Source organism: Pseudogymnoascus verrucosus (genome assembly GCF_001662655.1).
Source record: "Pseudogymnoascus verrucosus strain UAMH 10579 unplaced genomic scaffold scaffold_46, whole genome shotgun sequence".
In the NCBI taxonomy this organism is placed as follows: domain Eukaryota; kingdom Fungi; phylum Ascomycota; class Leotiomycetes; order Thelebolales; family Thelebolaceae; genus Pseudogymnoascus; species Pseudogymnoascus verrucosus.
Window position 1 is genome coordinate 206,471 of NW_017263697.1, and position 23,497 is coordinate 229,967.

The 23,497-nt window shown below is 50.1% G+C and overlaps 10 protein-coding genes across 10 annotated transcripts in view; 4 read left to right on the plus strand and 6 right to left on the minus strand.

Annotated features, from left to right (window-relative positions):
* Nucleotides 1-896: 896 nt before the first annotated feature.
* VE01_08067 (uncharacterized protein) lies at nucleotides 897-5,055 on the plus strand. The gene is made up of 3 exons (XM_018277495.2): nucleotides 897-1,765; nucleotides 1,823-2,554; nucleotides 2,604-5,055. Exons 1-3 carry the CDS (start codon nucleotides 1,241-1,243, stop codon nucleotides 4,320-4,322), a joined length of 2,976 nt encoding a protein of 991 aa, XP_018127398.1. The 5' UTR covers nucleotides 897-1,240; the 3' UTR covers nucleotides 4,323-5,055.
* A 767-nt stretch (nucleotides 5,056-5,822) lies between these two features.
* VE01_08068 (uncharacterized protein) lies at nucleotides 5,823-6,882 on the plus strand (the record flags this gene model as incomplete). Its single annotated transcript, XM_018277496.1, has 3 exons — nucleotides 5,823-5,939; nucleotides 6,026-6,320; nucleotides 6,392-6,882. 3 exons carry the CDS (start codon nucleotides 5,823-5,825, stop codon nucleotides 6,880-6,882), a joined length of 903 nt encoding a protein of 300 aa, XP_018127365.1.
* VE01_08069 (uncharacterized protein) lies at nucleotides 5,985-8,761 on the minus strand. The gene has a single exon (XM_018277497.2). It carries the CDS (start codon nucleotides 8,389-8,391, stop codon nucleotides 7,063-7,065), a length of 1,329 nt encoding a protein of 442 aa, XP_018127394.1. The 5' UTR covers nucleotides 8,392-8,761; the 3' UTR covers nucleotides 5,985-7,062.
* On the plus strand, nucleotides 8,657-9,492 carry VE01_08070 (uncharacterized protein). Its single transcript, XM_018277498.2, has 2 exons — nucleotides 8,657-8,802; nucleotides 8,862-9,492. The coding sequence occupies exons 1-2, from the start codon at nucleotides 8,786-8,788 to the stop codon at nucleotides 9,043-9,045; spliced, it is 201 nt and encodes a 66-aa protein (XP_018127386.1). The 5' UTR covers nucleotides 8,657-8,785; the 3' UTR covers nucleotides 9,046-9,492.
* TIF35 (translation initiation factor eIF3 subunit g) lies at nucleotides 9,390-10,568 on the minus strand. Its single transcript, XM_018277499.2, has 3 exons — nucleotides 10,451-10,568; nucleotides 9,757-10,396; nucleotides 9,390-9,701 (listed from the first exon to the last, which is right to left on the minus strand). Exons 1-3 carry the CDS (start codon nucleotides 10,468-10,470, stop codon nucleotides 9,477-9,479), a joined length of 885 nt encoding a protein of 294 aa, XP_018127351.1. The 5' UTR covers nucleotides 10,471-10,568; the 3' UTR covers nucleotides 9,390-9,476.
* A 233-nt stretch (nucleotides 10,569-10,801) lies between these two features.
* Nucleotides 10,802-13,498, minus strand: HSP70_2 (Hsp70 chaperone). Its single transcript, XM_018277500.2, has 4 exons — nucleotides 13,242-13,498; nucleotides 13,053-13,185; nucleotides 12,933-12,998; nucleotides 10,802-12,870 (listed from the first exon to the last, which is right to left on the minus strand). Exons 1-4 carry the CDS (start codon nucleotides 13,266-13,268, stop codon nucleotides 11,075-11,077), a joined length of 2,022 nt encoding a protein of 673 aa, XP_018127387.1. The 5' UTR covers nucleotides 13,269-13,498; the 3' UTR covers nucleotides 10,802-11,074.
* An 84-nt stretch (nucleotides 13,499-13,582) lies between these two features.
* On the plus strand, nucleotides 13,583-16,332 carry VE01_08073 (uncharacterized protein). The gene is made up of 3 exons (XM_018277501.2): nucleotides 13,583-13,936; nucleotides 14,000-15,922; nucleotides 15,974-16,332. Exons 1-3 carry the CDS (start codon nucleotides 13,905-13,907, stop codon nucleotides 16,056-16,058), a joined length of 2,040 nt encoding a protein of 679 aa, XP_018127388.2. The 5' UTR covers nucleotides 13,583-13,904; the 3' UTR covers nucleotides 16,059-16,332.
* Nucleotides 16,333-16,361: 29 nt separating this feature from the next.
* VE01_08074 (uncharacterized protein) lies at nucleotides 16,362-19,418 on the minus strand. The gene is made up of 3 exons (XM_018277502.2): nucleotides 18,640-19,418; nucleotides 17,012-18,592; nucleotides 16,362-16,937 (listed from the first exon to the last, which is right to left on the minus strand). The coding sequence occupies exons 1-3, from the start codon at nucleotides 19,121-19,123 to the stop codon at nucleotides 16,834-16,836; spliced, it is 2,169 nt and encodes a 722-aa protein (XP_018127403.1). The 5' UTR covers nucleotides 19,124-19,418; the 3' UTR covers nucleotides 16,362-16,833.
* A 1,261-nt stretch (nucleotides 19,419-20,679) lies between these two features.
* Nucleotides 20,680-21,947, minus strand: VE01_08075 (uncharacterized protein; the record flags this gene model as incomplete). Its single annotated transcript, XM_018277503.1, has 4 exons — nucleotides 20,680-21,208; nucleotides 21,277-21,582; nucleotides 21,721-21,850; nucleotides 21,902-21,947. 4 exons carry the CDS (start codon nucleotides 21,945-21,947, stop codon nucleotides 20,680-20,682), a joined length of 1,011 nt encoding a protein of 336 aa, XP_018127344.1.
* A 1,145-nt stretch (nucleotides 21,948-23,092) lies between these two features.
* Nucleotides 23,093-23,497, minus strand: part of VE01_08076 (uncharacterized protein) — a gene marked incomplete at both ends in the record, with an annotated part of 1,257 nt that continues 852 nt past the window's right edge. Inside the window, one exon of the mRNA XM_018277504.1 lies at nucleotides 23,093-23,487. Coding sequence (XP_018127385.1) covers nucleotides 23,093-23,487 — 395 coding nt within the window. The remainder of the gene's footprint in view (nucleotides 23,488-23,497) is intronic.

Genomic DNA, 23,497 nt, shown 5'->3' on the forward strand with positions numbered 1-23,497 from the left:
GGATAACAATGCAAATGGCATGACAACGCATGGTGATTGATGCGCGCGCCGTTGGAGGAGGGGGAGGGAGGGAGGGACTGAGTAGCCTGACTTGACTTGACTGACTGACTCTTAGTGATACCAGAGTTTGGAGGAGGGGTGGAAATACCAGACTTGAAGTGGTAACCAAAGTTTTTAGGCATGTAGATATAGGCTCTACTCCAGCCCGTTAAATAGCTTGACGCTGACCGTGAAGAAGAAAAGAAGAAGAAGAGGAAGAAGAAGAAGAAGATCCGGCTTACAGCATCGCATACACTGGTCTACATACAGCCCATCTACTCCCTCTAGTACCTTTATAGTGGCAGTTTTCCCGTCGTGTTCAGCTGCTATGGTCTCAGAATCTCAGTGCGGTCTCTCCAGTGGTCTGGGTTCATTCCTCCGCGGCCGCCGCGTCAAGCTCCGATCCATCCCAAAGCCTGGAGCTAGGGTTAGACACACCCGGACACAGCAGGTTTAGGAGGATTTAGCAGGATTGGCGGCGTGGGCTAGTTGTTCGCTACGGTCGGGGGGATTGTTATTGGTTGGATTTGAGGAGTGGGGACTGTCAACCTTTCTTGCTTGGGGGGGTGAGAGGAGTTGTGAGAGGATGGGATGGGGTGGATGGATGGATCTGAGAGGATGGTGGTGGGTGGATGTGAGAGGATGGATGGATGGGTCCTTACTGTATGTATGGTTATGGTGTGGTGTGGTTTTTTGTGGTTTTGTGGTGGTAGTGGTAGTAGTGTTAGTAGTTAGGTGTGGAAGTGGGAGTGGAGTAAGTAATACTGGTACCATACTCTTATATGGTGGTTATACTGTAACTCAAAGTACTTTCCTTTTACTTTGCTTGCTTTACTTTGCTACTAACTACCTACCTACTACACTTTACTATAGCCTTCCTTCTCTTACTGCCCTTTCTGCCCTTCTGCCGTTGACCCGCATTTCGATATTCCCAAGCGATCAAGCGAGGATTACATACCTTCGTATAATTCCCATTCTCCATATCACATCTATCTCTATCTCTTGTCACTCACCCCCAGCCGCCCATCCGCCCAGCCCTTATCCACGCCCGCTCCTCTATCTACAACTCCCATCCCCCCCATCCCGACAAATAAAAGAGCGAGCGAGCGAGCGAGTCCGCCAGCTAGCGAGCTAGAGCACACGACGAAATCCTTCCAACAACCACCCACCCCAACCATCACCACCACCACCCTCCCTCGCCATGAACAAACTCGCCAACATGCGGCATTGGTCCGAGAAGATGGGACCCGGCTTCGGCATGTCGCGCCCCAACCCCAACATGCCTCCCAACATGCCTCCCGGCGTGGCACCACCCGCACAACACCACAAGGGCTCACACAACGGCGGTCCCTCGCCCATCCCCCAAACCGCCGCCGACGCATTCATCCACTACTCGTTCAACGTGCCCTTCGCCTCGGATCTCGAGGGTCCCATAATAGAGGATATCGTGCACGCGACGCCGGATGCCTGCGAGAGGTGGACGCACCCGGAGTCGGCGCCGGATGGGGTGCCGGTGCATGAGCTGCCGGTGCATGCGATGAATGTGTTGAATCTGAGGAAGCTGTGTAGGGAGATTACGAATGGGCCGTTGCCGATTGAGGCGCATGTTATTTGCTCGGAGCCGAAGAGGGTGAAGGGCGAGATTGTGAATGTGTGTCTCTCGGGTAGCCCGGAGTTGGTGCAGAAGAGTCGGGAGACGATATTGAATGATATTCCGCTGGCATTGGTAGGTAGCGGATGGGACTGACTGTTGGCTGCATCTGAGCTAATTTTTTTGGTGTAGCGGTGCTCGGTGGTGGATATTGATGGCGAGTTGGTGCTTGATCAGGCGGGGACGGCGTTGAAGACTTTCGTGATCGAGCATCTGGATGAGGTGTCGGAGTTCTGTGGTGTCGATATCTTTCTTCTAGGGCCGAAGTTCAATACCATTGCGTCGGGGATCAACGGGAACGGCGAGGCGGGTCAGGATCAGAGGTGGAGGGTTGCGATATACGGCGATATGGAGAGTGCGGAACATGCAAAGACACGAGTTCTGGTCTTCATCGACAGACTACTGAGGCGAAGCGTTGACGCCATGCTGCTGGAGCTCTCGTTACACACCGTCATCTGCGGCAGGTCGAGGAAGAATATCAAGCATATTGAGTCGACGACGAATACGGCTATTTATTTCCCGCCGCCGTTTTCGCAGGTCTATAGATACTGTCATCCTGGTGCGAAACGCAGGAATCCGGAGGAGATATTCATTACGGGGGAGACGCCACAGGATATTGCGTTGGCGAAGCAGAAGATCCATGAGTTGGTGCAGCGGACGAGGCTGTTCATGAAGGACTGCATGGTCTCGCCGGCCAAGATCGATAGCATCCTGCTTGGTCGGCTCGATAAGGTCCGGAAGATCATGGAGACGAACGGCACTTTCGTTTTGTTCCCGCAGCTTGGGGCTCAGCGCAACTTGGTGCGGATTCAAGGTGTTGAAGGTCTTCATGTCGAGAGGACCATTCGCGATATTATGGGACTCGTAAGTGCTACTCGCGGTTCATATTTTCACGTTTACTAACGTCCTACAGACTGGCCAGTTCTACAGTGCATCGTGGTGGATTCAAGCACCACACGGTGGACGCATGCCATCTCCACAAGAGACACGGTCCATGCTACCTGACATCTGCGCCAACTCCGACGCCGACCTAACGCTGGACAAGTTAACGTTTTCCATCACTGGCTCCGACGATGCCGTCAAGGATGCACTAGCTGTTATCTCCGAAATCCCCTTCGTGGCCCGCTCCCAGTACCAGATCCGAGTGAAGATCGAGCTCGCAAACGAGCACAAGGAGTTCGTCAGCGGCAAGAAGAACGGCAAGATCAACAAGATCATGGGCCAGAGCAGCGTGCAGATCATCTTCGACGGCTTCAACGAGTACAACTTCAACATCGATGTCTGCTCGAGCCAGTACGAGGCTATGAAGACGGGACTATCTCTTGTTGAGCAAGAAATGCCCGCTTCGATATCCTTCCACGTTCCCGACCAGTATCACAAGCGCATTATCGGAATCGGCGGCCAACATATCCAGCGTATTATGAAGAAGCACTCCGTCTTTGTCAAGTTCTCGAATGCCATGGATCGTGGAGGCATCGGTCGCGACGAGGACGACATCAAGGTCGACAACGTCATCTGCCGTACGCCCGCTCGCAATGCTGGAGCACTTGAGCTCGTCAAAGCCGAGATTCTGGACATGGTCGACCGTGTTGATTCCGAGTTCACCAACCAGACTGTCAACGTCAACAGACTGTACCATCGCCAGCTCATCGCACGTATGGGCCAACTCGACGAGCTCGAGAAAAAGTGGAACTGCAAGATCATGTTCCCTAGCACCGAGCAGGCCAGCGACGACGTCATTGTGTCCGGCCCGGAATGGCAGGTCCCACACTGCGTGGACGAGTTCTTAGGCATGGTTCCCGATACCCACGACCTTGTCCTCGCCAGCTCGCCCGAGCTGCTCAAGTTCCTCGAGTCAGAGGAATTCGTCAAAGAGACGATCCCCAAGATGAAAGCCCAATACGTCGTCGAGCTACAAGTCAAAAAGGACCCCGCCGAGGTGACCGAAGACGGCAAGCCCACCGTAACCCTCATGTGGTCCTTCACGCGCAACAACGCCGGCGGCGTCCGCGACGCAATGGACTACCTAATCCAACTCCTCCTCCCCGCCGGCGCCGAAGTCAACATCGTCAAGGGCGCCATCCCCCGCCCCAAATCCGACTCCTTCGAGGAATCCCTCCGCTTCTTCGACTCCAAGCTCCTGCAACACGCACCCGCACCCGTCGCTGGCACTGACTCCCCTACTAAATCCGCGTTCAACGAAGATGTCTCCCGGGAACGCAGTAATATCTTCGATAAGCTGCGGAAGCCGGGGAGTATGACGTCTATCTCGGCGTTTTTGGATCGCCGCAAGAACTCCTCGCAGTCTCCTGCTGCGACGAGTAGTTTCTTCAAGAATGGATCGAGCAATGTGTCGAAGTCGTCGTTGATCTCAGTCGAGTCCACGAGGAGCTTTAATGCGAATCGCGATCCGTGGAATGATAGTGGTGTTAACCTCCCCGACGATGAAGGGGGGGCGACGTGGTCGAGGCCCTTCTCTAATGGGAATGGGAGTATTCACCTTAACCAATCTGGGCATCATGGTGATACGACGCCAAAGCACAATATGAGGATCTCGACGGATAGCGGGAGGCCTTCGACTTCGAATTCGACGAACTCGGGGTTCCCGGGCCCGATTGGGACGCCTCGTTAAATTTGTTTCTCTACTCATCTTCTCACCACCGTTTTTTTCTCACTTGATGGAAATGGTGTGTGTTGTGTGATGAGAGAATTTTTATTTTCACACCAACTCGACTCTCTCCTCTTTACTCTATTCTCAGTCTCTCTTCCTTACCGGCTGGATATACCCTGGGAAAACTCGCGTACAACTCAAAATACCCCCCCCAAACATTTGGTTTTTGTTCTGCTTTTTATTTCGGATATCATCTCTTTTTTCTCCCTCTTTGGTGTTTATGCTTGATTTTTTTCGTGCTTTTTACAGTTTTGTTTTTGTGTGTGTCGGTGCTACTCTACTCGTTTATACCTTGGTCGTCGTCGAAGTCCTTTTTTCTTCGTTGAAAAAAAAAAGCTGCTGTGTAGACCGGTGTGTGTGTGTGTGTGTGTGCGGCATGTTAAGTTGATACCAGTGGACGGTGTGTGGGTGCAGAGGGAATACCTATTTGCTTGTTATTTGCGCAAAGGCGGACGGAAATGGATGGGTGCGGGCGGATGGGGTATCCGCGTCGCCTGGGGTCATGATGCATGATGGGGAAGGATACGCTTCTTATGAGAGGGCGATGGGACGGGGAAGGGGATGCGGATGAAGACGCTGGCGGAGAACATTTACGAACGGGGTGATAGAAATGAGCAGCACTCCATCCATAGTCAAATGATAGATGCACGTCTAGACTCGTCATGAAATATAAAAATCCCATGTTTTCGAACTCATCTGCTGAAGGCTTACTTTATTTCCTGTCTCTATGCGAAGATGCTTGGTGCAAACTTAGAAGACCATCGAGCGCTGAGAAGAGGAATGCCTGCTTTCAATTAATCTCTAGGAACGTCTCAATATAAAATCCCCTTCGTAAATCTCCGACGAAGTCTGATCTCGACATAACACAACTCACTATATGTCACGTGTCAATTTACTCATCCCAGCCTGAACAACCAACTATGACGTATCCCCGACAGGGATCCACAATCCCAGCTCTCCACAACTTTCTACAGAAAAAAAAAGTCCCAGCCCGCCGCCCTGCACTGCCCTGTTAGGAACCCATCCCGAATTAAATTTCTGGTCTAATTAGGTATATCTATCACCAACGCACCTATCAGCACGGTCAATATCGATGTAGTGGGTAAGTGGAATGCGACCTTTACGCCGCGGGCTGTGCCTCGGTATGTGTGGGTTGTGGATTTGATGTGGTTTCTTTGTTGGCATGGCTTGCTTTGTGACAGCATGAGCGCTGGCGGCCAGGGGGGCAGATCCGGTTTTCGTGGGTCTTGTTGATCTCTCAAGGTATATAGGATAGTCACATATATATCTACGCGTTCTTTCTTAGTTTGTGTATTATGACTCCGTAATTCAGAAACTATCCAAACTCTGCTGGGTGTGATAGTAATCTTTTATCTATCTATCGACGGCCAAACCGATCTCTGCTCTGCGCGCATCTATTAGTATTCACAGTGAGGTCGATAGGTCCTGCCACTACCCAAGATGCGCTTCTCAGTTATCGTCCCCCTCATCTGCACGCTCGCGGCTTTCGTGCTGTCGATGCTCTGTCTTTTTGCGGGTTCGAAACCGAACTTCATGCAAGACTTTGAGATTATCACTGTACTTCCCCCCTCTCTCCTTCCCCCCCCCCCTTTTTCCCCCTGCCATCCCTCAATAAACACAATAACTAACCTTTCCCCCCCCAGCTCAACACCTCCAGCCTCGGCCACGACACCTCTCCCACAACCTCCAGCACCTCCTCCTCACCAACCTCAATCGGGTCATGGCTCAACAACATCGCCGGCGATCCCAAGGGGGATATCATGAACGAATTCAACGAGATCCGTGGTGATGTGGCGGATAAGCTCGCGGAGAAGCTGGGGATCCATCAGTGGTATAACTTGCACATGACGGATATGTGTATGGGCACCTACACGCCGAGGGCGACGGATAGGGGGGCGAAGATGAATGTTAGTGGGTGTACGCCTATGAAGGCTATGTGTATGTCATCTCCCTTCCCCCTTTTCCGTAAAGTAGTACACCGGCGAACAGTGGCTGATTCCGACGTATAGACCACTTCGACCCAACCTCCCAACTCCAGAAAGAACTTGATTCCGGCCCCCTAGCAGGAAAAATCAACCTCGCCGACCTCGGCTACTCAGACGACATCAAGAACGGCATCAAAGCCTTCAACATAGCCATGACCGCCATGTTCATCCTCTACTGCATCGGCGCCGCCGCCTCCGGGCTCTGCATCATCCTCGCCTTGATCTCCTTCTTCTCCACAGGCCGCTTGACATCATGTCTCAATTTCCTGTTGGCGATCGTGGCGTTCCTGGCGCTGGCGATATCGAGCGCGATCGTGACGGCGATTATTGTCAAGGCGACGGAGGTGGTGAATCAGTATGGTAATGATGTCGGGTTGTATGCGTATAAGGGACACAAGTTTTTGGCGATGACGTGGGGGGGGACGGCGGCGATGGGGGTGGCGATGGGGGCGTGGGTGGTTATTTTTTGTATGGGGAGGAAGGATTCAAGGAGGGCTAGTGAGAAGCCTTATTAGGGGTTTTGGGGGGAAGAGGCGCGGGAGATGAGAGTTGCTGAGAATCCCCTTTATTTGTTTGGAATGAGGGGTTTGGGGAGATAGGTTGTCGAGAAGTCTCCTGAAGGCCGTGGAGGATGAAGAGTAGACGAAGAAACGTTGTCGTAGGAGTTAGATAGATACCCATTAGTAATTAACCAGTCATGAAAATAAATCACCGATGTCTCTCCCGTAAGGTGAGGGGCCGCTGTGCACAACATATTCCTCGAAGCGCTGAGCCATCACACTCGGTGAACCTGTGTGCTGTTTGACGGGTTCCCAGTTCTCATCGTACAGCCCCGTTTCATGGAACCAGAAAATCTCGGCGGGCTGGCAAAGGACTGATGGGTGACCGCAGACATCCAGCTTTTCTAGCTGGAGGTGCTCCTTCATCTCGTCTATGAGCAGCTCAAGGTCGGCGGGCTGGTCGACAGTGTTCCCCTTCAAGTCCTTTTTGCTCACGAATGCCCAGACTCGAAGACGTCTGAGTGTGGCCGCATGAGATTTGAGGAATGAACTTAGCTCTTCCGGGTGCCATGCTATCTTTTCCAGTATGAGAGTGTGTAGGTGTGGTAGCATCAGCCCATCTAGGAGGGGAGGGCAGTCCAAAACTGCCGAGAACGACAATTTGAAGCCTACGTGTAGTTCCCGAAGATTTGTGGCTCCTTTCAAGGCTTTGTTCAACTTGTTTGCCCAAGAGTCGCGGCTGTCGGTGGCATGATGATCCCTGAGGTTCTTGCATCCCATAACCAGTTTCAGGGTCGTCAGACCGTGGAACGCCGCTTCCAGGCCAGGGCGGTAGCAGTCCATATCCCAGATGCCAAAAGGTAAGAGGTCATTCGTTAGAACTCGCAGATTTAACGCTGACGCAGCGCGAAGGATCGCCATGAAGTGGACGATTTCGGCGTCGCCCGGCTCTGCTTTTGATAAGCCCATTTTCCAAGCATCCCACAAGACGAGGTCGTTGTATAGGCATTCTTCCATTTTGATGTCGATAGCCTCCAGATTTTTCATATTGGGGAAAGCTAGCTCCAAAATTTCCGGGTTGCAGAAGTCGTCTGCGAATGCCTCCTCCAGTCCTTTCTGCTTTTGATACTTGGCCATCGACTTCTCCATCGTCTCGGCGCTTCCTGTCCTTTCTTTAGCGCATTGCTGGAGACACAGGTTATTTCGAAAGTGAAAGTCATCAGCCTTCGCCATGTAGATTTCTACTCGATGGATCTGAGACGAGAAGTAGGGATGCTGAGATATTTCCATGAGCTTGGTGAAGTCGTCCCTATGGGGAAACAGTTTCAGCCGCGGGCTTAGTATGTATGGTTGGCCAAGAATTGCACATCGTTTGGACGTTAAACGGAACGATTTGCAGGAATCGACTCCAAGGTCTTGGAATATGGCTTCTATCAGCTCGGCAGGCAAGTATTGTAAGCCGACTGGGTTCTTGTCGCCGTTGGCAGTCAAGGAATCCATGATACCGTTGAGGGACTCCATCATGATGATTGAAGGTTGATAGATTTAAAGAAAGTCAGGCACAAGTCAAGAAGTGGAAAGACAGCAGAATAACTCCATATACTCCTAATATGCTAAACCCACGCGCCATTCTTCTAAATAATGGCGGTAGCTGGTTAGTTTGCAAATTCCGTGGTTAGTAAATACCGGCGTCATTTGGTTTGAGGACGTTGACGTAAGGTACGTGCCGTAGTGCAGGGGCATGGGCCGTTCACGTAAACGAAGATAATTTACACGGGCAGTGGTCTGACACAGTAGATGCAACGACTTCAGTGGCAGCACCCCGCCATTAGCGCCGAATTGCAATTCTAGAAACCCAGGCTATATTCCACATAGCGTCTGCTTTGAGTCCCTGGCTTTTGGCCTTTCACTCTCAAGAATGCCGTCCCCAATTAGGTTCGTTCCGGCGCCTCATACCCCCAAGTGTGCTTCTGGTTCTAACATCTGCATTATAGTTGGTTTCGCGCCCTGACGCCGAAAGCACAAGGCCTCATCGGCATGGGCTTGCTATCATGGGGGGCAATCGGGCTATACGCTTCGGATGCTGCAGAAGAAAAGCTCGGCTTTAAGCCGTCAGAAGAAGAAAAGGCGGCATTACGAGCCGCAACACCGAGAATCTCCGTCGTTGATCGCGAATAAGCCTACCCTATTCTCCGACAAATGCGATATTCAAATGGACCCCAGATAATGGAAGGCGTTCAGGGGTTACAGGACCCATATTCAGGATCTGCGGACATGGCGCGGCGTTCTTTGGACGCGGCCGCATGAAGCTATCCAGAGTGCAAAGCGGGGATAGAACGAACAGACATGTATACCAATACGATATACCACTACAGGTGCCTAAATAGAAAAAAAAGAGTTACGGTGGGTTATGGGTGGGGGTTGAGGTGGCGATTCAAGATTTACAACGGCGTACATGGCGGGGCATCTTTTGCATTTCAGATCACCAAGGGATTGTAGGATTAGATGGACACTTCATATAATTAATCGTTGGAAGAGCTCTTCATTCATAATGCCGTAGTCTTTATCTCTATCGAAACACACGTCAAGTAAATGCAAATTAAGACCCTTTAAGTAGCCTTCTTGGCAAACTCGACCCTGAGAATGAGATGCTTGAAACCGAAACCATCCATCGCCGAACATGCCTTCGCAGCATCGTCGCGGTTTGTGAAAGAAATGAAAGCAAATCCCTTCGCCATGCCCGTCTCCCTGTCCTTCGCGAGGAAAACCCTTGTGACGTGGCCAAATCTCTGGAACATAGCGCGTAACTCGTCCTCCTCTGCCAGCTCGGAAACCTAAGACAAAACGTTAATAGAGGCCAAAACAACCCGTCGAGTAGGATATGCTTACGTTGGTAACACGGAGAGTGGCCAGGTCGTCCCTCTCTGCGTACTTTCCGCCACCCATGCGCTCGCCACCAGCCGCCGCACCGCCCGCGCCATTCCTCATATGTGGGGGGACATATGAGCTCTTTCCTGTCCCTAAGCCTCCTGGGCCCTCGGCCACATCGCCAGCGCCGGCAGCAACATCAGCTGTGCCCTCCTCGCCAACTGGTGCCATGGTGTCCTTGTAGGGACACTTGGCTGTGAAATGCTCTCCAGTACAGATTCTGCACTTGACTTTCTTGTCCTTCAGCTTATCCTTCATGCTTCCGACCTCGACCTTCTCCTCTTTCGCGTCCTTGCGCCAGTTGACGCTGGGCTTGAAAATGATGTTCTCGCCGACGGTCGTTGTGTCCACAGCTGGTCCTGCCTTATCCTTTGCCGACAGTCCAAATTTGCTCCATCCCTTGCGTTCCGCCACACGAGGGTTGACGACCTCCTTCACAACGGTTGTGCGGATCCGGCGCGTCGTCTTGACCTTCTTGCCTTCATCGTTGATACGGTATGTGGTGATAGTCTTCGTTCCATCCTTGTTGGTCGTGATTTGTTGCGGTGGCAGCTCGAGGGCGTTATCATCAAGCTCTTCATCGTCAGCCCAGTCGGGGCGGCTTGAGTGGGGTTAGTAGGGTTCACCGCATCCAAACGCGAACATATATACTTACTTTGCTACTTTGGAGGCCATGTTGAGGCTGGATTCTGCGATGTTTGGGCAGAAATAGTCTCAGTTGTCTGAAGGGTTTCAAGGCGCAAACGGTTGGTGGCCTCGATGGGGTCGAATTTCGGATATAGAAATGTTCGTGGGGCTCGTTAGCGGCAGAACATTTCGCGATGTGGTATGTGGTCACGTGATCTACTGATTGCAATCGTAATCCAAGGCACTAACACATACCATCAGATTCTAAATATACTCAAGCCTCTACTGTACAAAAATAGCCCACAGGAGTCACACTTCAAACCCATGATACAATCACAATATCGTAAAAAGATATGTATACAATGAGAGGGGATTTCATCATATTATTCGTTTTTAATCTGTTTTTACACTAAGAGCCGTGCTCCATATCTCGAAATGCCCCCGTATGCTCTGTCTGTATAATACAACGCCTCCGTCCCGAGCTTGATAAACCTGTGCCCAATTGGGAGAACTAATACAACAAAGAATACCGCTTAAACCGCGATTTACGAGTACAAATGGTACAACAACCTGATGAGCCGCATCTATGCAACATCAAAGCTTCTGTGACATAAAAAAAAATGGTAGTTTTCGATCCTGGTAGTGACATCCCTTACTCCTTCTTCTCACCCTCCTTTGGCTCCTCTGGCTTGGCCTCACCGGCCTGGCCAGACTCAGAACGGGCCTTGTGCATCTTATCGAACAGGTTCAAGCTGGCCATCTGGAGCTCGTCGGACTTCTCCTTGAGCTCAGCAGCGGTGGCGGTACCCTCACCAGACTGGCTCTTGGCGACGAACTCGCGAAGGGCTGCAATCTTCTCGCGGATCTGATCAGCCTCGGTCTTGTCGAGTCTGTCGGCAAACTCGTTGAGTGCCTTCTCGGTATCGTTCAGGACGCTGTCCGAGCGGTTGGCGGCCTCAATGGCAGCCTTGCGCTCCTTATCAGCCTCAGCGTACTTCTCAGAGTCGTTGACCATGTTCTGGATCTCCTCATCGGAGAGACCAGATCCGGAAGCCAGGGTGATAGACTGGTCCTTGTTGGTAGCCTTGTCGGTGGCGTGGACGTGGACAATAGAATCGGCATCAATGTCGAAAGTGACCTCAATTTGAGGAACACCACGGTGTGCTGGTGGGATACCAACAAGCTGGAAGTTTCCGAGCAGCTTGTTGTCGCGGACAAGCTCACGCTCTCCCTGGTAGACCTTGATCTCGACAGCAGTCTGGAAATCAGCGGCGGTGGAGAAGATCTGGGACTTCTTGGTGGGGATGGTGGTGTTGCGGTTGATGAGACGGGTGAAGACACCTCCGAGGGTCTCGATACCAAGAGAGAGAGGGGTGACATCAAGGAGGAGCACATCCATGACCTCACCGGCCAGGACAGCACCCTGGATAGCAGCTCCGATGGCAACAGCCTCATCGGGGTTGACAGACTTAGCTGGGTCACGGCCGAAGATGCTCTTGACGGACTCGGCAACCTTGGGCATACGGGTCATACCACCAACGAGGATAACCTCCTGGATGTCCTTAGCCTGGAAGTTGGCATCCTTGAGTGCCTTGCGGACTGGCTCAATGGTGCGGTTGATAAGAGGGTCAACGAGGCCCTCAAGCTGGGTCCTGGTCATCTTCATGTTGATGTGCTTTGGTCCGGAAGAATCGGCAGTGATGAAAGGAAGGTTGATATCGGTCTGCATGGAAGAAGACAGCTCAATCTTGGCCTTCTCGGCGGCCTCACGGATTCTCTGGATGGCCATGCGGTCACCCTGCAGATCGATGCCAGAAGTCTTCTTGAAGTCCTGGACAAGGTGGCGAACAAGGGTGATATCGAAATCCTCGCCACCCAAGTGAGTGTCACCGTTGGTGGACTTAACCTCGAAAACGCCCTTCTGGATCTCGAGAACGGAGATATCGAAGGTTCCTCCTCCAAGATCGTAGACAGCGATGATTCTGTCCTCCTCCTTCTCAAGACCGTATGCAAGAGCAGCGGCAGTAGGCTCGTTGACGACACGGAGAACGTTCAGGCCAGCAATTTGACCGGCATCCTTGGTGGCTTGGCGCTGGGAGTCGTTGAAGTAAGCTGGGACAGTGACAACGGCGTTCTTGATTGGCTTGTTGAGGAAGGCCTCGGCGGTCTCCTTCATCTTCTGGAGGACGAATCCACCAACTTGCGATGGCGAGTACTTCTCACCGCGAGCCGAGACCCAGGCATCACCGTTTGTGTGTTGGACGATCTTGTATGGGACCTCCTTAATATCGCGCTGCACCTCAACATCGGTGAACTTCCTTCCGATCAATCGCTTGGTGGCGAACAGGGTGTTCTCGGGGTTGACAACAGCCTGACGCTTTGCGGACACACCGACCAAACGCTCACCGTCTTGTGCAAATGCTACGACGGAGGGAGTTGTGCGGGCACCTATTGAATAATGTTAACATTGGACCTAATGGATAAAATAGCATATTATCATCAATGCTTACCTTCAGAGTTCTCGATAATCCTTGGGACCTTGCCCTCCATCACGGCAACGGCAGAGTTTGTAGTTCCTTTGGGTAAATGTTAGTACGTGCCGATATCGCATAGTATCGGAGCATTCTTACCCAGATCAATACCGATCACCTGTCCCTTGACCTTCTCCTCGGCACCGGCAGCGGTAGACTCATAGCGAGCGAATTTAGATAGTAATGGTGCGCGGTTGGCTGTGCGTGTGAAGGAGGTGGTTGCCCGGGGAAGCTGGAAAAGACGGAGTCAGTAAAAAAGATTCGGCCCAGATCGATCCAGTTACTTACAGCTCTGGAAAATTTAGAAGCCAACATCGTTGACGTTAATGGTATTATCAATGAACTCCGAATATATTATTACAAAATGAGGATGAAATGGTCGTAAGGTAGAAGGGTGAATTGGAGATGGTTGTTGAAGATTGAAGGGGATGATGGGAGGAAAAAGTTCAGAACGTCTCGAGAATTTTAGAAGACGAGAGAACGCGCTAGTCCGGTACTGGGCCCGCTGCATGCCTTAACCCGAGGGGGCGCGGTAATTTAGTAATTTAACGAGTTAGCGGAATTTGACGCACGTGATGGGGTTAGTTCTCCGGACTTTGCGGGTAGTGGGTTGACGGTTGACGTAGTAGGACCGTAGTAGCACGACCTGCATATCCGACTCCAATGATCATGATCCATTTCATGACTAGAGCATCTTAGAAGTACCCTTATCTCGTTGTAATGCGCCATTTGAAGCTCCAGACTCCAACATCTCTCTCAACGTAACCCGATCAACGAACTCAGATCTCACATACGGCTTCATTGAATCGATCAGCTTCAGCAGAACAAAGAGAGGAGCCTAAATGGCTTCATGTGAGCGCGCTTCTGCCCTCTGAGCTCCGCAATCTCTCTCTCACATGCACGTTGTGCTATGATTTGATTCATGACAACAACGGCCATACTGTTGGACGAATGGCAGCTATGGCTGTGAAATATGACTCCTTGTGAGTTCATACTGGGCTCTGACCCCGCTAATAACCATGACCTCTTCTGACTGACTGCGAAAGATACCATGCCACCGACAACTTGATATTGCCCTGTCCGAGAAAGCAGTACCGTGCGTTTATGCTCGCAGGCCATTGGCAGCTTCGATCGTTTGTCCACTCGCCCAGCTTGGGAAAGGTCCATTATCTAGGCGTCCGAGATATTTATGAAATCGACACCTCGAAACGAACCCGGCGCATTGTGGATACATTATCATTTAAACCAAAGTGCCTCGTGTCCTCAAACGGATGGATATGCTGCGGAGGTGAGAAGGGGAGATTTGCAGCGCTCCACCTGGATTCGAATGAAGGTGGTGTTGGTCCTCCCAGCGAGGCTGACGTCCGGTTACCTCTGGACCTTGATCCGTTCAGACGGTTGCATCTAAGCTTGCAAAATCGCGATTCTAGGCCCGGGACCAGCGCTGATGCAAATCGGAATCGATCTCAAATGAGAATTATCGGCGATGAGATCCTAAACTGCATAACATTATGGTTTCCCGGATCCGAGGTCACAGAAGGTGCATACTCAAAGCCCGTTGCTGTTGTCGCAAGTAACGATCTTTCCGCTTATATCGTCGACCTGGAAAGTTTGGAAGTAATAGACAGTGTAGAGCAGGTTGATCCAGTTAACCTGGGCCGAATCTCGCCCGACGGCTCCGTTCTTATCGTGGTGGGCGATGACCCTTACATGCACGTGTATAAAAGGACTCTTGAAAGCGGCTCTAGAAAGAACGAAGAGGAATACTCATGGACCAAATGCCATGCTGTGCAACTCCCAGGACAGCGCATTAGTGATGAAGGGGATATGCGAGGGAGCTTTGCTGGCGACTTTTCTGACAGGTATCTGGCGGTTGGGACACAACATGGAATGATTGCTGTCTATGAGACTGCCCATCTTATTCGACCGGAAAAACCACGTCCAATCGTGACTTTTCCAACAACGCGCCCAAACACAAAACACGGTGCAGTGAGGTCGCTTCAATTTAGCCCTTCAAGCCCATATGACCTCCTCGCAGTCACTGAAGATGGGGGGCGAGTAATCGTGGCAGACGTCAGAAGTTTAAATACTCGTCAGGTTATGGATGTAGGCGAAAGTGTTGAGGGATTTGAACTTGTCACCCTTACAGAAAGTACTGGTGACGATGTTATCGACCCACGCCTTCAGGCTGATCTTGATGCTAGAGGTGATGAGTCTACAGATTTCTTCGACTCCTTCCTAGACAGTGGTCAGCGACGTGCGGCTCCCCAATTGATCAACCACGGCACTCATCAGCTCACTCGCGACGAAACAGCGGTCTTGGAGGCTCTGCAAATCGAAAGGAGGCGACGGGAAAGAGAAACAAACCCAACCGCCTCGAATAACCCATGGAACAGTGTCGCGGATGAACTTCGCGCAAGAACTCGAACTGGCGAACGCAGGTCGCCCAATACCAATCTTCCGGGGCCCCTCAGGGACCTACTTAGCAGCAGAAATACTGATTCACTGCGCGCGTTGGTCCTGGAGCGGAATCAAGACCGAGAGCAGAGAGGGTTGCCACCACGAAGACGCGGTGTTATGACCGCCGCTCGCGCGGGACTAGATCCTGAATCAAGAGACCCCACCAGAGTTCCGGATAACCAGCCCATTGATGGCGACGCCATGCCCCGAATATCCCTCCACTTGCCATCGTCACTGAGCATCCATTCATCACCAAGCTCGGCTGAAGTAGATGCAATATATAGCATGGCCATGGACTCGCAAGACCCATCTGCCCGTTTACAGCTTGGGGTCGATGACGAAGTCCGTAGAGAAACCATCAGGCAGGCCGATGAACTAGCCTCGATGCGTCGACGCCAGAATGAACCTTGGACTAGTTCTCCCGTACAAGCAAGGTACTCGGGACAGCGTGATCCACCGGAAGAGAATCAAACTACCGGCTGCACGTGGAGCCGAGATAGCCGCACATTGTAAGTTGTCTCTCGAGATGCGTTCTGTCGATTCGTAGCTAACCAGGACAGATATGTCGGTACCGAAGGGGGAATGTACGAGTTTCCGGTGAACATCACTAACCGCAAGATCTTCCCCAGCATCAAGTGGAGATAGGCCTTAATGCTTCCGGTTTGGCGTACGGCGAGGGACAGGCGTGACTTCTGGTTGCTTTTGGATGACGGCTACGAATGCATGGACATACGGGAATACATTAGCCATTGATGGCTTCTACTAGGCGTTACTGTGTCGGCTTTGGAGGTACCTCGTACCTACATTTGGGGGGAGGGGGCCTGGCGCAGTTTGGACATCTTTATGAACCCGACGACTCAGGCAGCAAGGTCTGATGGAGACCTATTTTTGAGGCAATGAACGAATATATATTATGACCTATGCTTTTGCTTTCAACGTGATCATGTTTGTCTGCAAGGGTTGGATCACTGCAGTAAATCTATCATTCTTGACTTGATCTATGCTACATATAACGTTGCAGATGTCTTAAAACTCCAATATCAGCTTGAAGTATTTATACACATCATTGATATGTAGATAGGTCCAAGCTAGCAAATGGAGCAAGTGCAATAATACCAGGCTGTAAAAAATTGAATGGACTGCAGACCTCCCCCAAACCCAACCTCAAAACAACGCTCAAGCACAGCAAACCCACCCAAATCACTCCACCCCAAACTCCACCGTGACAATAATCCTCCAGCTCCGGGATTTGAGGCCTTTCTATTTACAATTGGCCCAATATTCGTAATGGCGTCTAAGAACTTGCTGATTACAGCACCGACTCACGCGCTATCGGCCCAAACTTGAGGCATAAACTGGGTATGTGGTCATAATTTCGTTGCTGATGGCAAATACTTTGTATCTCCATGCAAGTATGCCACTAGCCCATGGGCAGTAGAAGCTTAGAGCAGAACCGCAACTCGTAGCACCTTGAATCCGCAGGGTCGAATGTTGCATTATTTTGTTTATCGAGAACCTCCGCATCTAACAAATAGTCAGCATTCATATCATAACAATCGAAAACACAGGTTTAGTGAGTAGTGAAATGTAGGACTTACGGCTCAGATTAAGTTTCTCAAAGTAGTTTTGTACCGTCGAATCCAATTCCGTGGCCAGTATCCCGTCCGGCATCCTCGCATAGGTCTTTGGTGGAATATTCCGCATCCGCAGCAACATCTGTAGCATATCCGTGATGCGATCGCCCTGGCTCCCATACCAGATCGGTGTCTTGTCGAGCGGCCAGCGAGCCTTCAGGTAGTCTTGTTCCCAGGACTTGAAGAGCCATGTCGACTTCTCGACGCAATTCAAGAGGATGATCGCGACAAGGAATGTCTCGAAGGATGAGGTAGAAGAGCGCTGGAGCAGACGTCGTTCGAGGTCGTTCAAAACAAGTTTGCTGGTCTGTGCAGCTTTCTTCTCCACTGCCGCGCTGAGCTGCATGCAGAGCAGCTGGTAAGTAGTTCCTTGCGGATCGATGGGATGGCTTTCTGAAGTTTCATCGCCCATGGTTCTGCGTTCCGATAAGCTCCATTTCAACTCGTGGTCGACAAGGATGTGCACCGTGGCCCAGAGCTCGAGGGCGCGACTCAAAAGGCTATCCTGCTTTTGGATGGAGAGTTCCATGGCGACACTGAGCGTGACGTTCATGAAATGTGAAGGCTCTTTTTCGAAGAATATTGGGGACATCCGCTGCGCATACCCTTCAATTTTCATTGGCAGATCATCATTGTCATTATCGAGGATCCGAAGACTCTCGCTGGTGAAATCTATATTCAGGCCTAGGATCGGGTCGATATTCTTCTCTGACGGCAAATCTTGTCCCTCTAGAGCGTTGAATCCCGCGTATATGTTTGTTTCCGGATAATGAGAGGCCTCGATCTGATTTACAGATGCTGTGAAGTTGACGCGGCTTTTCACGGCGTTGACCTCATGGTACGCGAGAACAGCATGTAGACCAGCAGAATACATGTCCAATTCGTCGGCAAGGCGGGTTCTCATACATGGCTGCTTCCATAAGCGCGCACTTTCAACATTTCGGCATGTATTGCACGGGGTCTCTCCGGAGCAAGGCTTCTTCAACATTCTGCAGCGAATGCAGGCCCCTCTTTTACGGACTTCCTGTACCTCCTTCCTGCGGTTTGGAGTGAATCTGCCCCGGACCTTTGGCTTATTAGCTCTTTGGCCATTTCCATACTCAGCACTGAATTCCGTTGTCATGCCCGTGTTAATGGCGATGGCCCGAGGGAAATTCTGCTGCTGCTGGGCTCTAGGCTCCTCTACGTGGCTTTCGAACCCTTCTGGGTCTGGGTACATGTTTCCGCCGGATCCATCCAGCATCGGCCAAGTTGGCTGATCTGCTGGACGATGGACGAAATATTGGTCGCTTATAGTGCTGTCTTTCAGGCTGTTTATGTCCGACGCAAGACTTTCTGAGATCTCCTGTGGAAGGCCTTCGCCGAACAGCTGTGGGTCGACCATAGACGATGTGAATCTGGCCGAGGCTGCAACAGCCATGCTAGTTGCGGCCGCCATGTTCAGTGGCGGGGGTGGGGACGTCGACGGGGCATTTTCTTGGGCAAAGTTGACGGGAGGGAGTGTAGATTCGCTATCTCGACGAGGGGTAAGTTTCTGGCTCAAGACTGAATTATTAGCATAACTATTGGAGGTATTAGAGGCCAGTTCCTACGTTTCTTATCGCGTTGGACACGGGCTTCATAGCTAAGTGGAGGGTTGTCTGGAGTCCATTGTTCTTGTAGCTCAAATCGATCAATCCTTGGTGTCTCCTCAGGCCGCGGGTCGGCACTGTGATTATGTTGGGTTCGATCATCTTGTTTTTCGCTCAGATCAATCTGTCTTGATACCTCTGCGAGTGTTTCGAGGGCTGTCCAGTTGCGATTGCCGACGGGTAACTCGACAGAGGACGGGTTGGCCTGATTGCGAGCATCGGTAATATCGGGAAGATCGTTGAGCTGGAGCAGAGCCTTCTGCCTATCCCGGAGAGAAATAGCAGGGCATTTTTTAACAAGATGCGTAGTGAGGCTGTCGATTCGTCCCTTGGGGAACTTTTCGCCGCATGCTCGGCAAGTGTGCTGGTATCGATTGCTCGAGTCCTCGAGTTTTTGGCCGCGTTCGAAAAATTCAAGGATAAGCTGGTTGGGTTTCCTACCCATTTTGGAGGCAGGTGAAACCAGGCAAAACAGTTATATCGGATATACTAAGAGGATTCGAAGTATTTCAAATGGGTTGTGCTTGGCTAAGTTGTTGGTTCGAGGCTTTCCCAACGGCCAAGACCAGGATGGTGCGATGCGACGGTACTGCGCACCTTCCGCGAGTCAATTGGGAATGCAGTTAAGTCGAGGATTCGAAGCTCGAGGCGTCTGATAAGTATGCAACCCCAAACATTCGGAATGGCTCTTCTGTGGACGAGTATGTCGCGTCGATTATGATGCTCATAGAAATTCGAGTGGCCACAAAGAGTAATGCCAGTTCTATGTAGGCGGTGTCGTGAGATGATGATTAGGCGGTGTCGAAAACACGCTAGTGCGGAAGTAATACGTCCGTGCACGGGCCATCATTCGCCGATCTTTTTTGCCTCTCAAATGAAATTATATCAGGCCATTATGAGAGAGTGGAGTTTATAAGGATGTTTTAAGATAGATGACGGGCATCTTCAGGTAGTCTACATTATTAGTCTATATTATTATACAACAAAGATAAATATTAATAATGATTAGTTGGGATTTAGTTTCCAGTTATTAATTAATTGAATTATAATTGTTAATTATTATTCTCACTATCAAGTTCTCACCCCCCGATCTCTTGTTTCTCATGTGAGTTGCTACATGAAAATATGTCCCAATTATTGAACCTTGAGAATTTAACTGAAGGTCTATAAGAAGACCATAATTCCCCACAGAAGTAGAAGCGTGTCTCTAGGCCTATCAAGCTTGATGGTCTCAAATTCGTGGATTTGGCTCTCCATTGGGCACCAAACGATGATATTCGTCATAAAACAAGCAGAAAACCCTCCAAATCGCGCTTAATGCCGATAACCCATGGAAACACAAAGATTTAATAATTTTGCCGCTCTCCTGGATAAGGGTAGGAAAGTCCTTCTGACCCGTGCCATGGATGTTAACCAACAAGTGCTTCGTTTTGAAAATTTAAAACATCGCAACCTCATCACCAATTTAGGCTTTCTTGGATGTATACCGGAGAGTCTCGAAGCTCGATGAAGTTATTTTCCTGAGGATGAAATTTCTCAAATTGGGAATTGTATAAAGGGGGTGGATTCAGATACCAGGAGACGTCTAGAGTAACGACGCATTTTCAGTTTTGTTACTGATCAACAAGGTGAAAGCAGGCAAGAGAGCTAGGAAGTACACCTGAAGGCGATGTTTGTTTCATAGAGAGATCATTGCAGCCACGAGCCCCAACTTGTGTGACTCGGCTCTGACAGAGCCTAATATTGACATGGACTTCATTACAATTGGTTACAACTGGGCGTCAGCTTTCTGTTGTCAAAGTTGAGCATATGTGCACTTGCTTGCTATCAAAAGCTGAATTTGCTAAGTGGCTTGGGATATAGTCGCATGCAAAAGTTTTCACGTCTATCAAACCCGACGAACACACTATAATGGATGAAACGTATATGTATTTAGACCATATACTGCAGCTCTCAAATTGCTATGTAGACGCTCTCCTGGCGTTTCTAATGGACCATGAACTACAATTTTGTGCTGGTGTTAAGAAAATGTTTCGGATCCAAGCTGCTGCAATCTGCGCTGTGGGCTTTGCCTTCGAGGATCATCTCACTCATGACCAGGCCCGTTCCGGGTCCATTCTGAATACCCCACTCATCATGGCCAGTTGCGAGCCATAGGCCATGAATCCCGACAGGTCCGACCATAGGACCGACCTCCTCATCTTCTTCATGCTGCCGTATCTGAGGCTTATAGCAAGCTTGCTTCTTAACAAGTGCCCCATCATGGATTTCTTGTGAAACGCTTCCGATTGCTTTCAAAATGTCGGCGCATTTCTGGTCAACCAGCTCGATATCTCCAGTATCAGAGGGTAGGCTAGTTTCGCAGTCATCGAGTCCGATGGCGTAGACGGTGTCAAATTCATAGAGGTGGTCAGCAGGCCGAGGGTAGATATCTGGTGAGAGTAACTCGTCGAATGGGCTGGCTGGAGCTGGTTGGATATTGCGGAAAAGTATGTATGGTGACAGCGGCCTTGTTGGCTTAACAATAACACTATGTCCTCGAGGAGTCAACAAGGACACAGAAGGAAGTATATTGGGAGTTCATGGTCCCGCAGCAACGAGTATGTCAGTTGCATCAATCGTATGGGTGCCTTCATCATCCTCGAACTCGACAGATTTGACAACCTTCCTATCTCATCTAAATTGATCTTGGTTGCAGATGCTTTGAGTTTGAACATAACGCCTTTCGACTCAGCGAGTTTGGCGAGTGTCTTGGTGAACATGTAAGGGTTCACCTGGCCAGAATTTCCTGGAACGCCTATCTCACCATACTGCTGTGTACTTCCAGGCAGAAGCCAATCCAGAGATGAAGGTGCATCACCATTGCCCTTCAGCTCGGGAGAGTCGGTCGCTTTGAGAATTTGTCTAAGGAGTTTGACATCAGCTGCAAACACATTTCTGTGCCCCCAAATCTTATCTCCACCATGTTCTTTTGCAAGGTCATTGTGAAGCCTGAAGCTAAGAGGTGCAAGGCATTTTGGAGTAGCCTAGTCTGCGATGAACCCTCCTCCCTTTCCACTAGAGCCTTCCGCAATATTGTTGGCCTCGAGAACGGTAACTGAGTGTACTTTGGAGTCGTAGAGCGGATGGTGCGACAGATAGTAAGCAGTTGACGTGCCAACAATACTGCCGCCTACATATCGTGATTAACCTAGATTCACCAAGCATAAATCATGATCTTTACCAATGACAACAATTATCTGTTTTGTTTCGCCTTGCTGAGCAGCCATCTTTGCTATTTGTGTAAATGGAAGTAAACGATGAATGAGTGATGTCTGCGTAAGAATGTATACGAAGGCTAGCAAAACCAGAAAGGAGGTAGCAGAACCCACGTTTTGAAGGAGAGGCATGCTTCGTCCACTCCGAAAATTATACAAGGCTTTGTATGATTTTGGGGAAGATAATTAGGCTATAGGCTGGGCTATCAAAATCTCGGCCGAATGAGTAATAGTTAAAAAGACAGATGGGGGTGGACTTGTCGATGACCTTGCTAACCCTCCCACATGAGTTTGTGTTGACTTGAGCGCTTGACTGGTGGCGAGATTTCTAAACCTGTAGGGCTGCAAGGTAATAACTAAGATTACCTGTAGTACACGCTCGACTGGTCTGCGAGGTTACCCATGTATTCACAACTTCATAGAACACCAAAGCCCGTGCTAACAACGCCATTGCTACATTTTCAACAAAAACCAAACCATTGAATATCACCATCTCGTACCGAAGATGGAGCCAAAGAAAGAGTACGATGATCGCATGGATCTTTATGAACTGTAAGTTCCTGTATCAATTTATACTTGATCCATGCTAATGATACTTCAGGTACCATTTCCTTAATCACTATGCTATATACAGCGGTGGATATCGCGACGACGCGATTCGATGCATGAAGAAATTGTGTACGCTGTAGATTGATTTAATCCACAGACAATTTCGTTTTATTGTTTATCAACCACAGGAGTAAAGTGGCAATTTGCTTATTCGGGTCCATGTTAATGGTCCAGGGGTGTTTTAACTCCTTCATCTGTTTCTTAGTTTGAGCGTCTGTTTTTTTTGATACCCTCTTTCTGATCAGGATAGTGGTCACGACTATATAACGTCCTGTTGCCGTCACAAAATCCTCTTATCAGCTATTATTATTAGTTTTACAATGAAACAGATAATGCTGCATCACTGCGCTCGCAAGGGTAGATACATATCGTTCAAAACCATTGCCAAATGCAGGGAACATGAGAAAGGAAAATGTGAGCGCATACAGGGAACAATTCAGAAAAGATAAAGTACAAGCAAAGCGCTGCTAACAACCTAAGCATAGCTAATCCAACTCTCAAAGTAGGACAGCCTGATCAACCCTCAAACCTCCCCTCGAAAACCCGGACTACTCGTCATCCTCGAGATCATATGCTGCGGCTCCCTCGTAAATATCACGACATCCATATTCCTCATCGTCACCGCATGGGGCCAGATGCTCTCCGTCACGGTCCATCACAAAAACACGCCCACCATCCTCCTCATCTTCGTTGTCATTATCCCAAGAATTAGCATAGCGATGTTCTGAGAACAAAGCCGGTTCAGCGCATTGATAGCCCCTTCTATGGTCTGGTAACTCATTCTCTTCAGCAAGGTCATCCCACAAAGACTCCTCGAGCGCGACATCAGTGACTCCACGATTTCGCTGTCTGAGACTGCTCCCCAAGAAAATTTGATGACCGCGTCGAACATCCGCTTCATCAACTTTATCAAATTCATCGTCATACTCTCCTTCATCTTCATCTTCATCTTC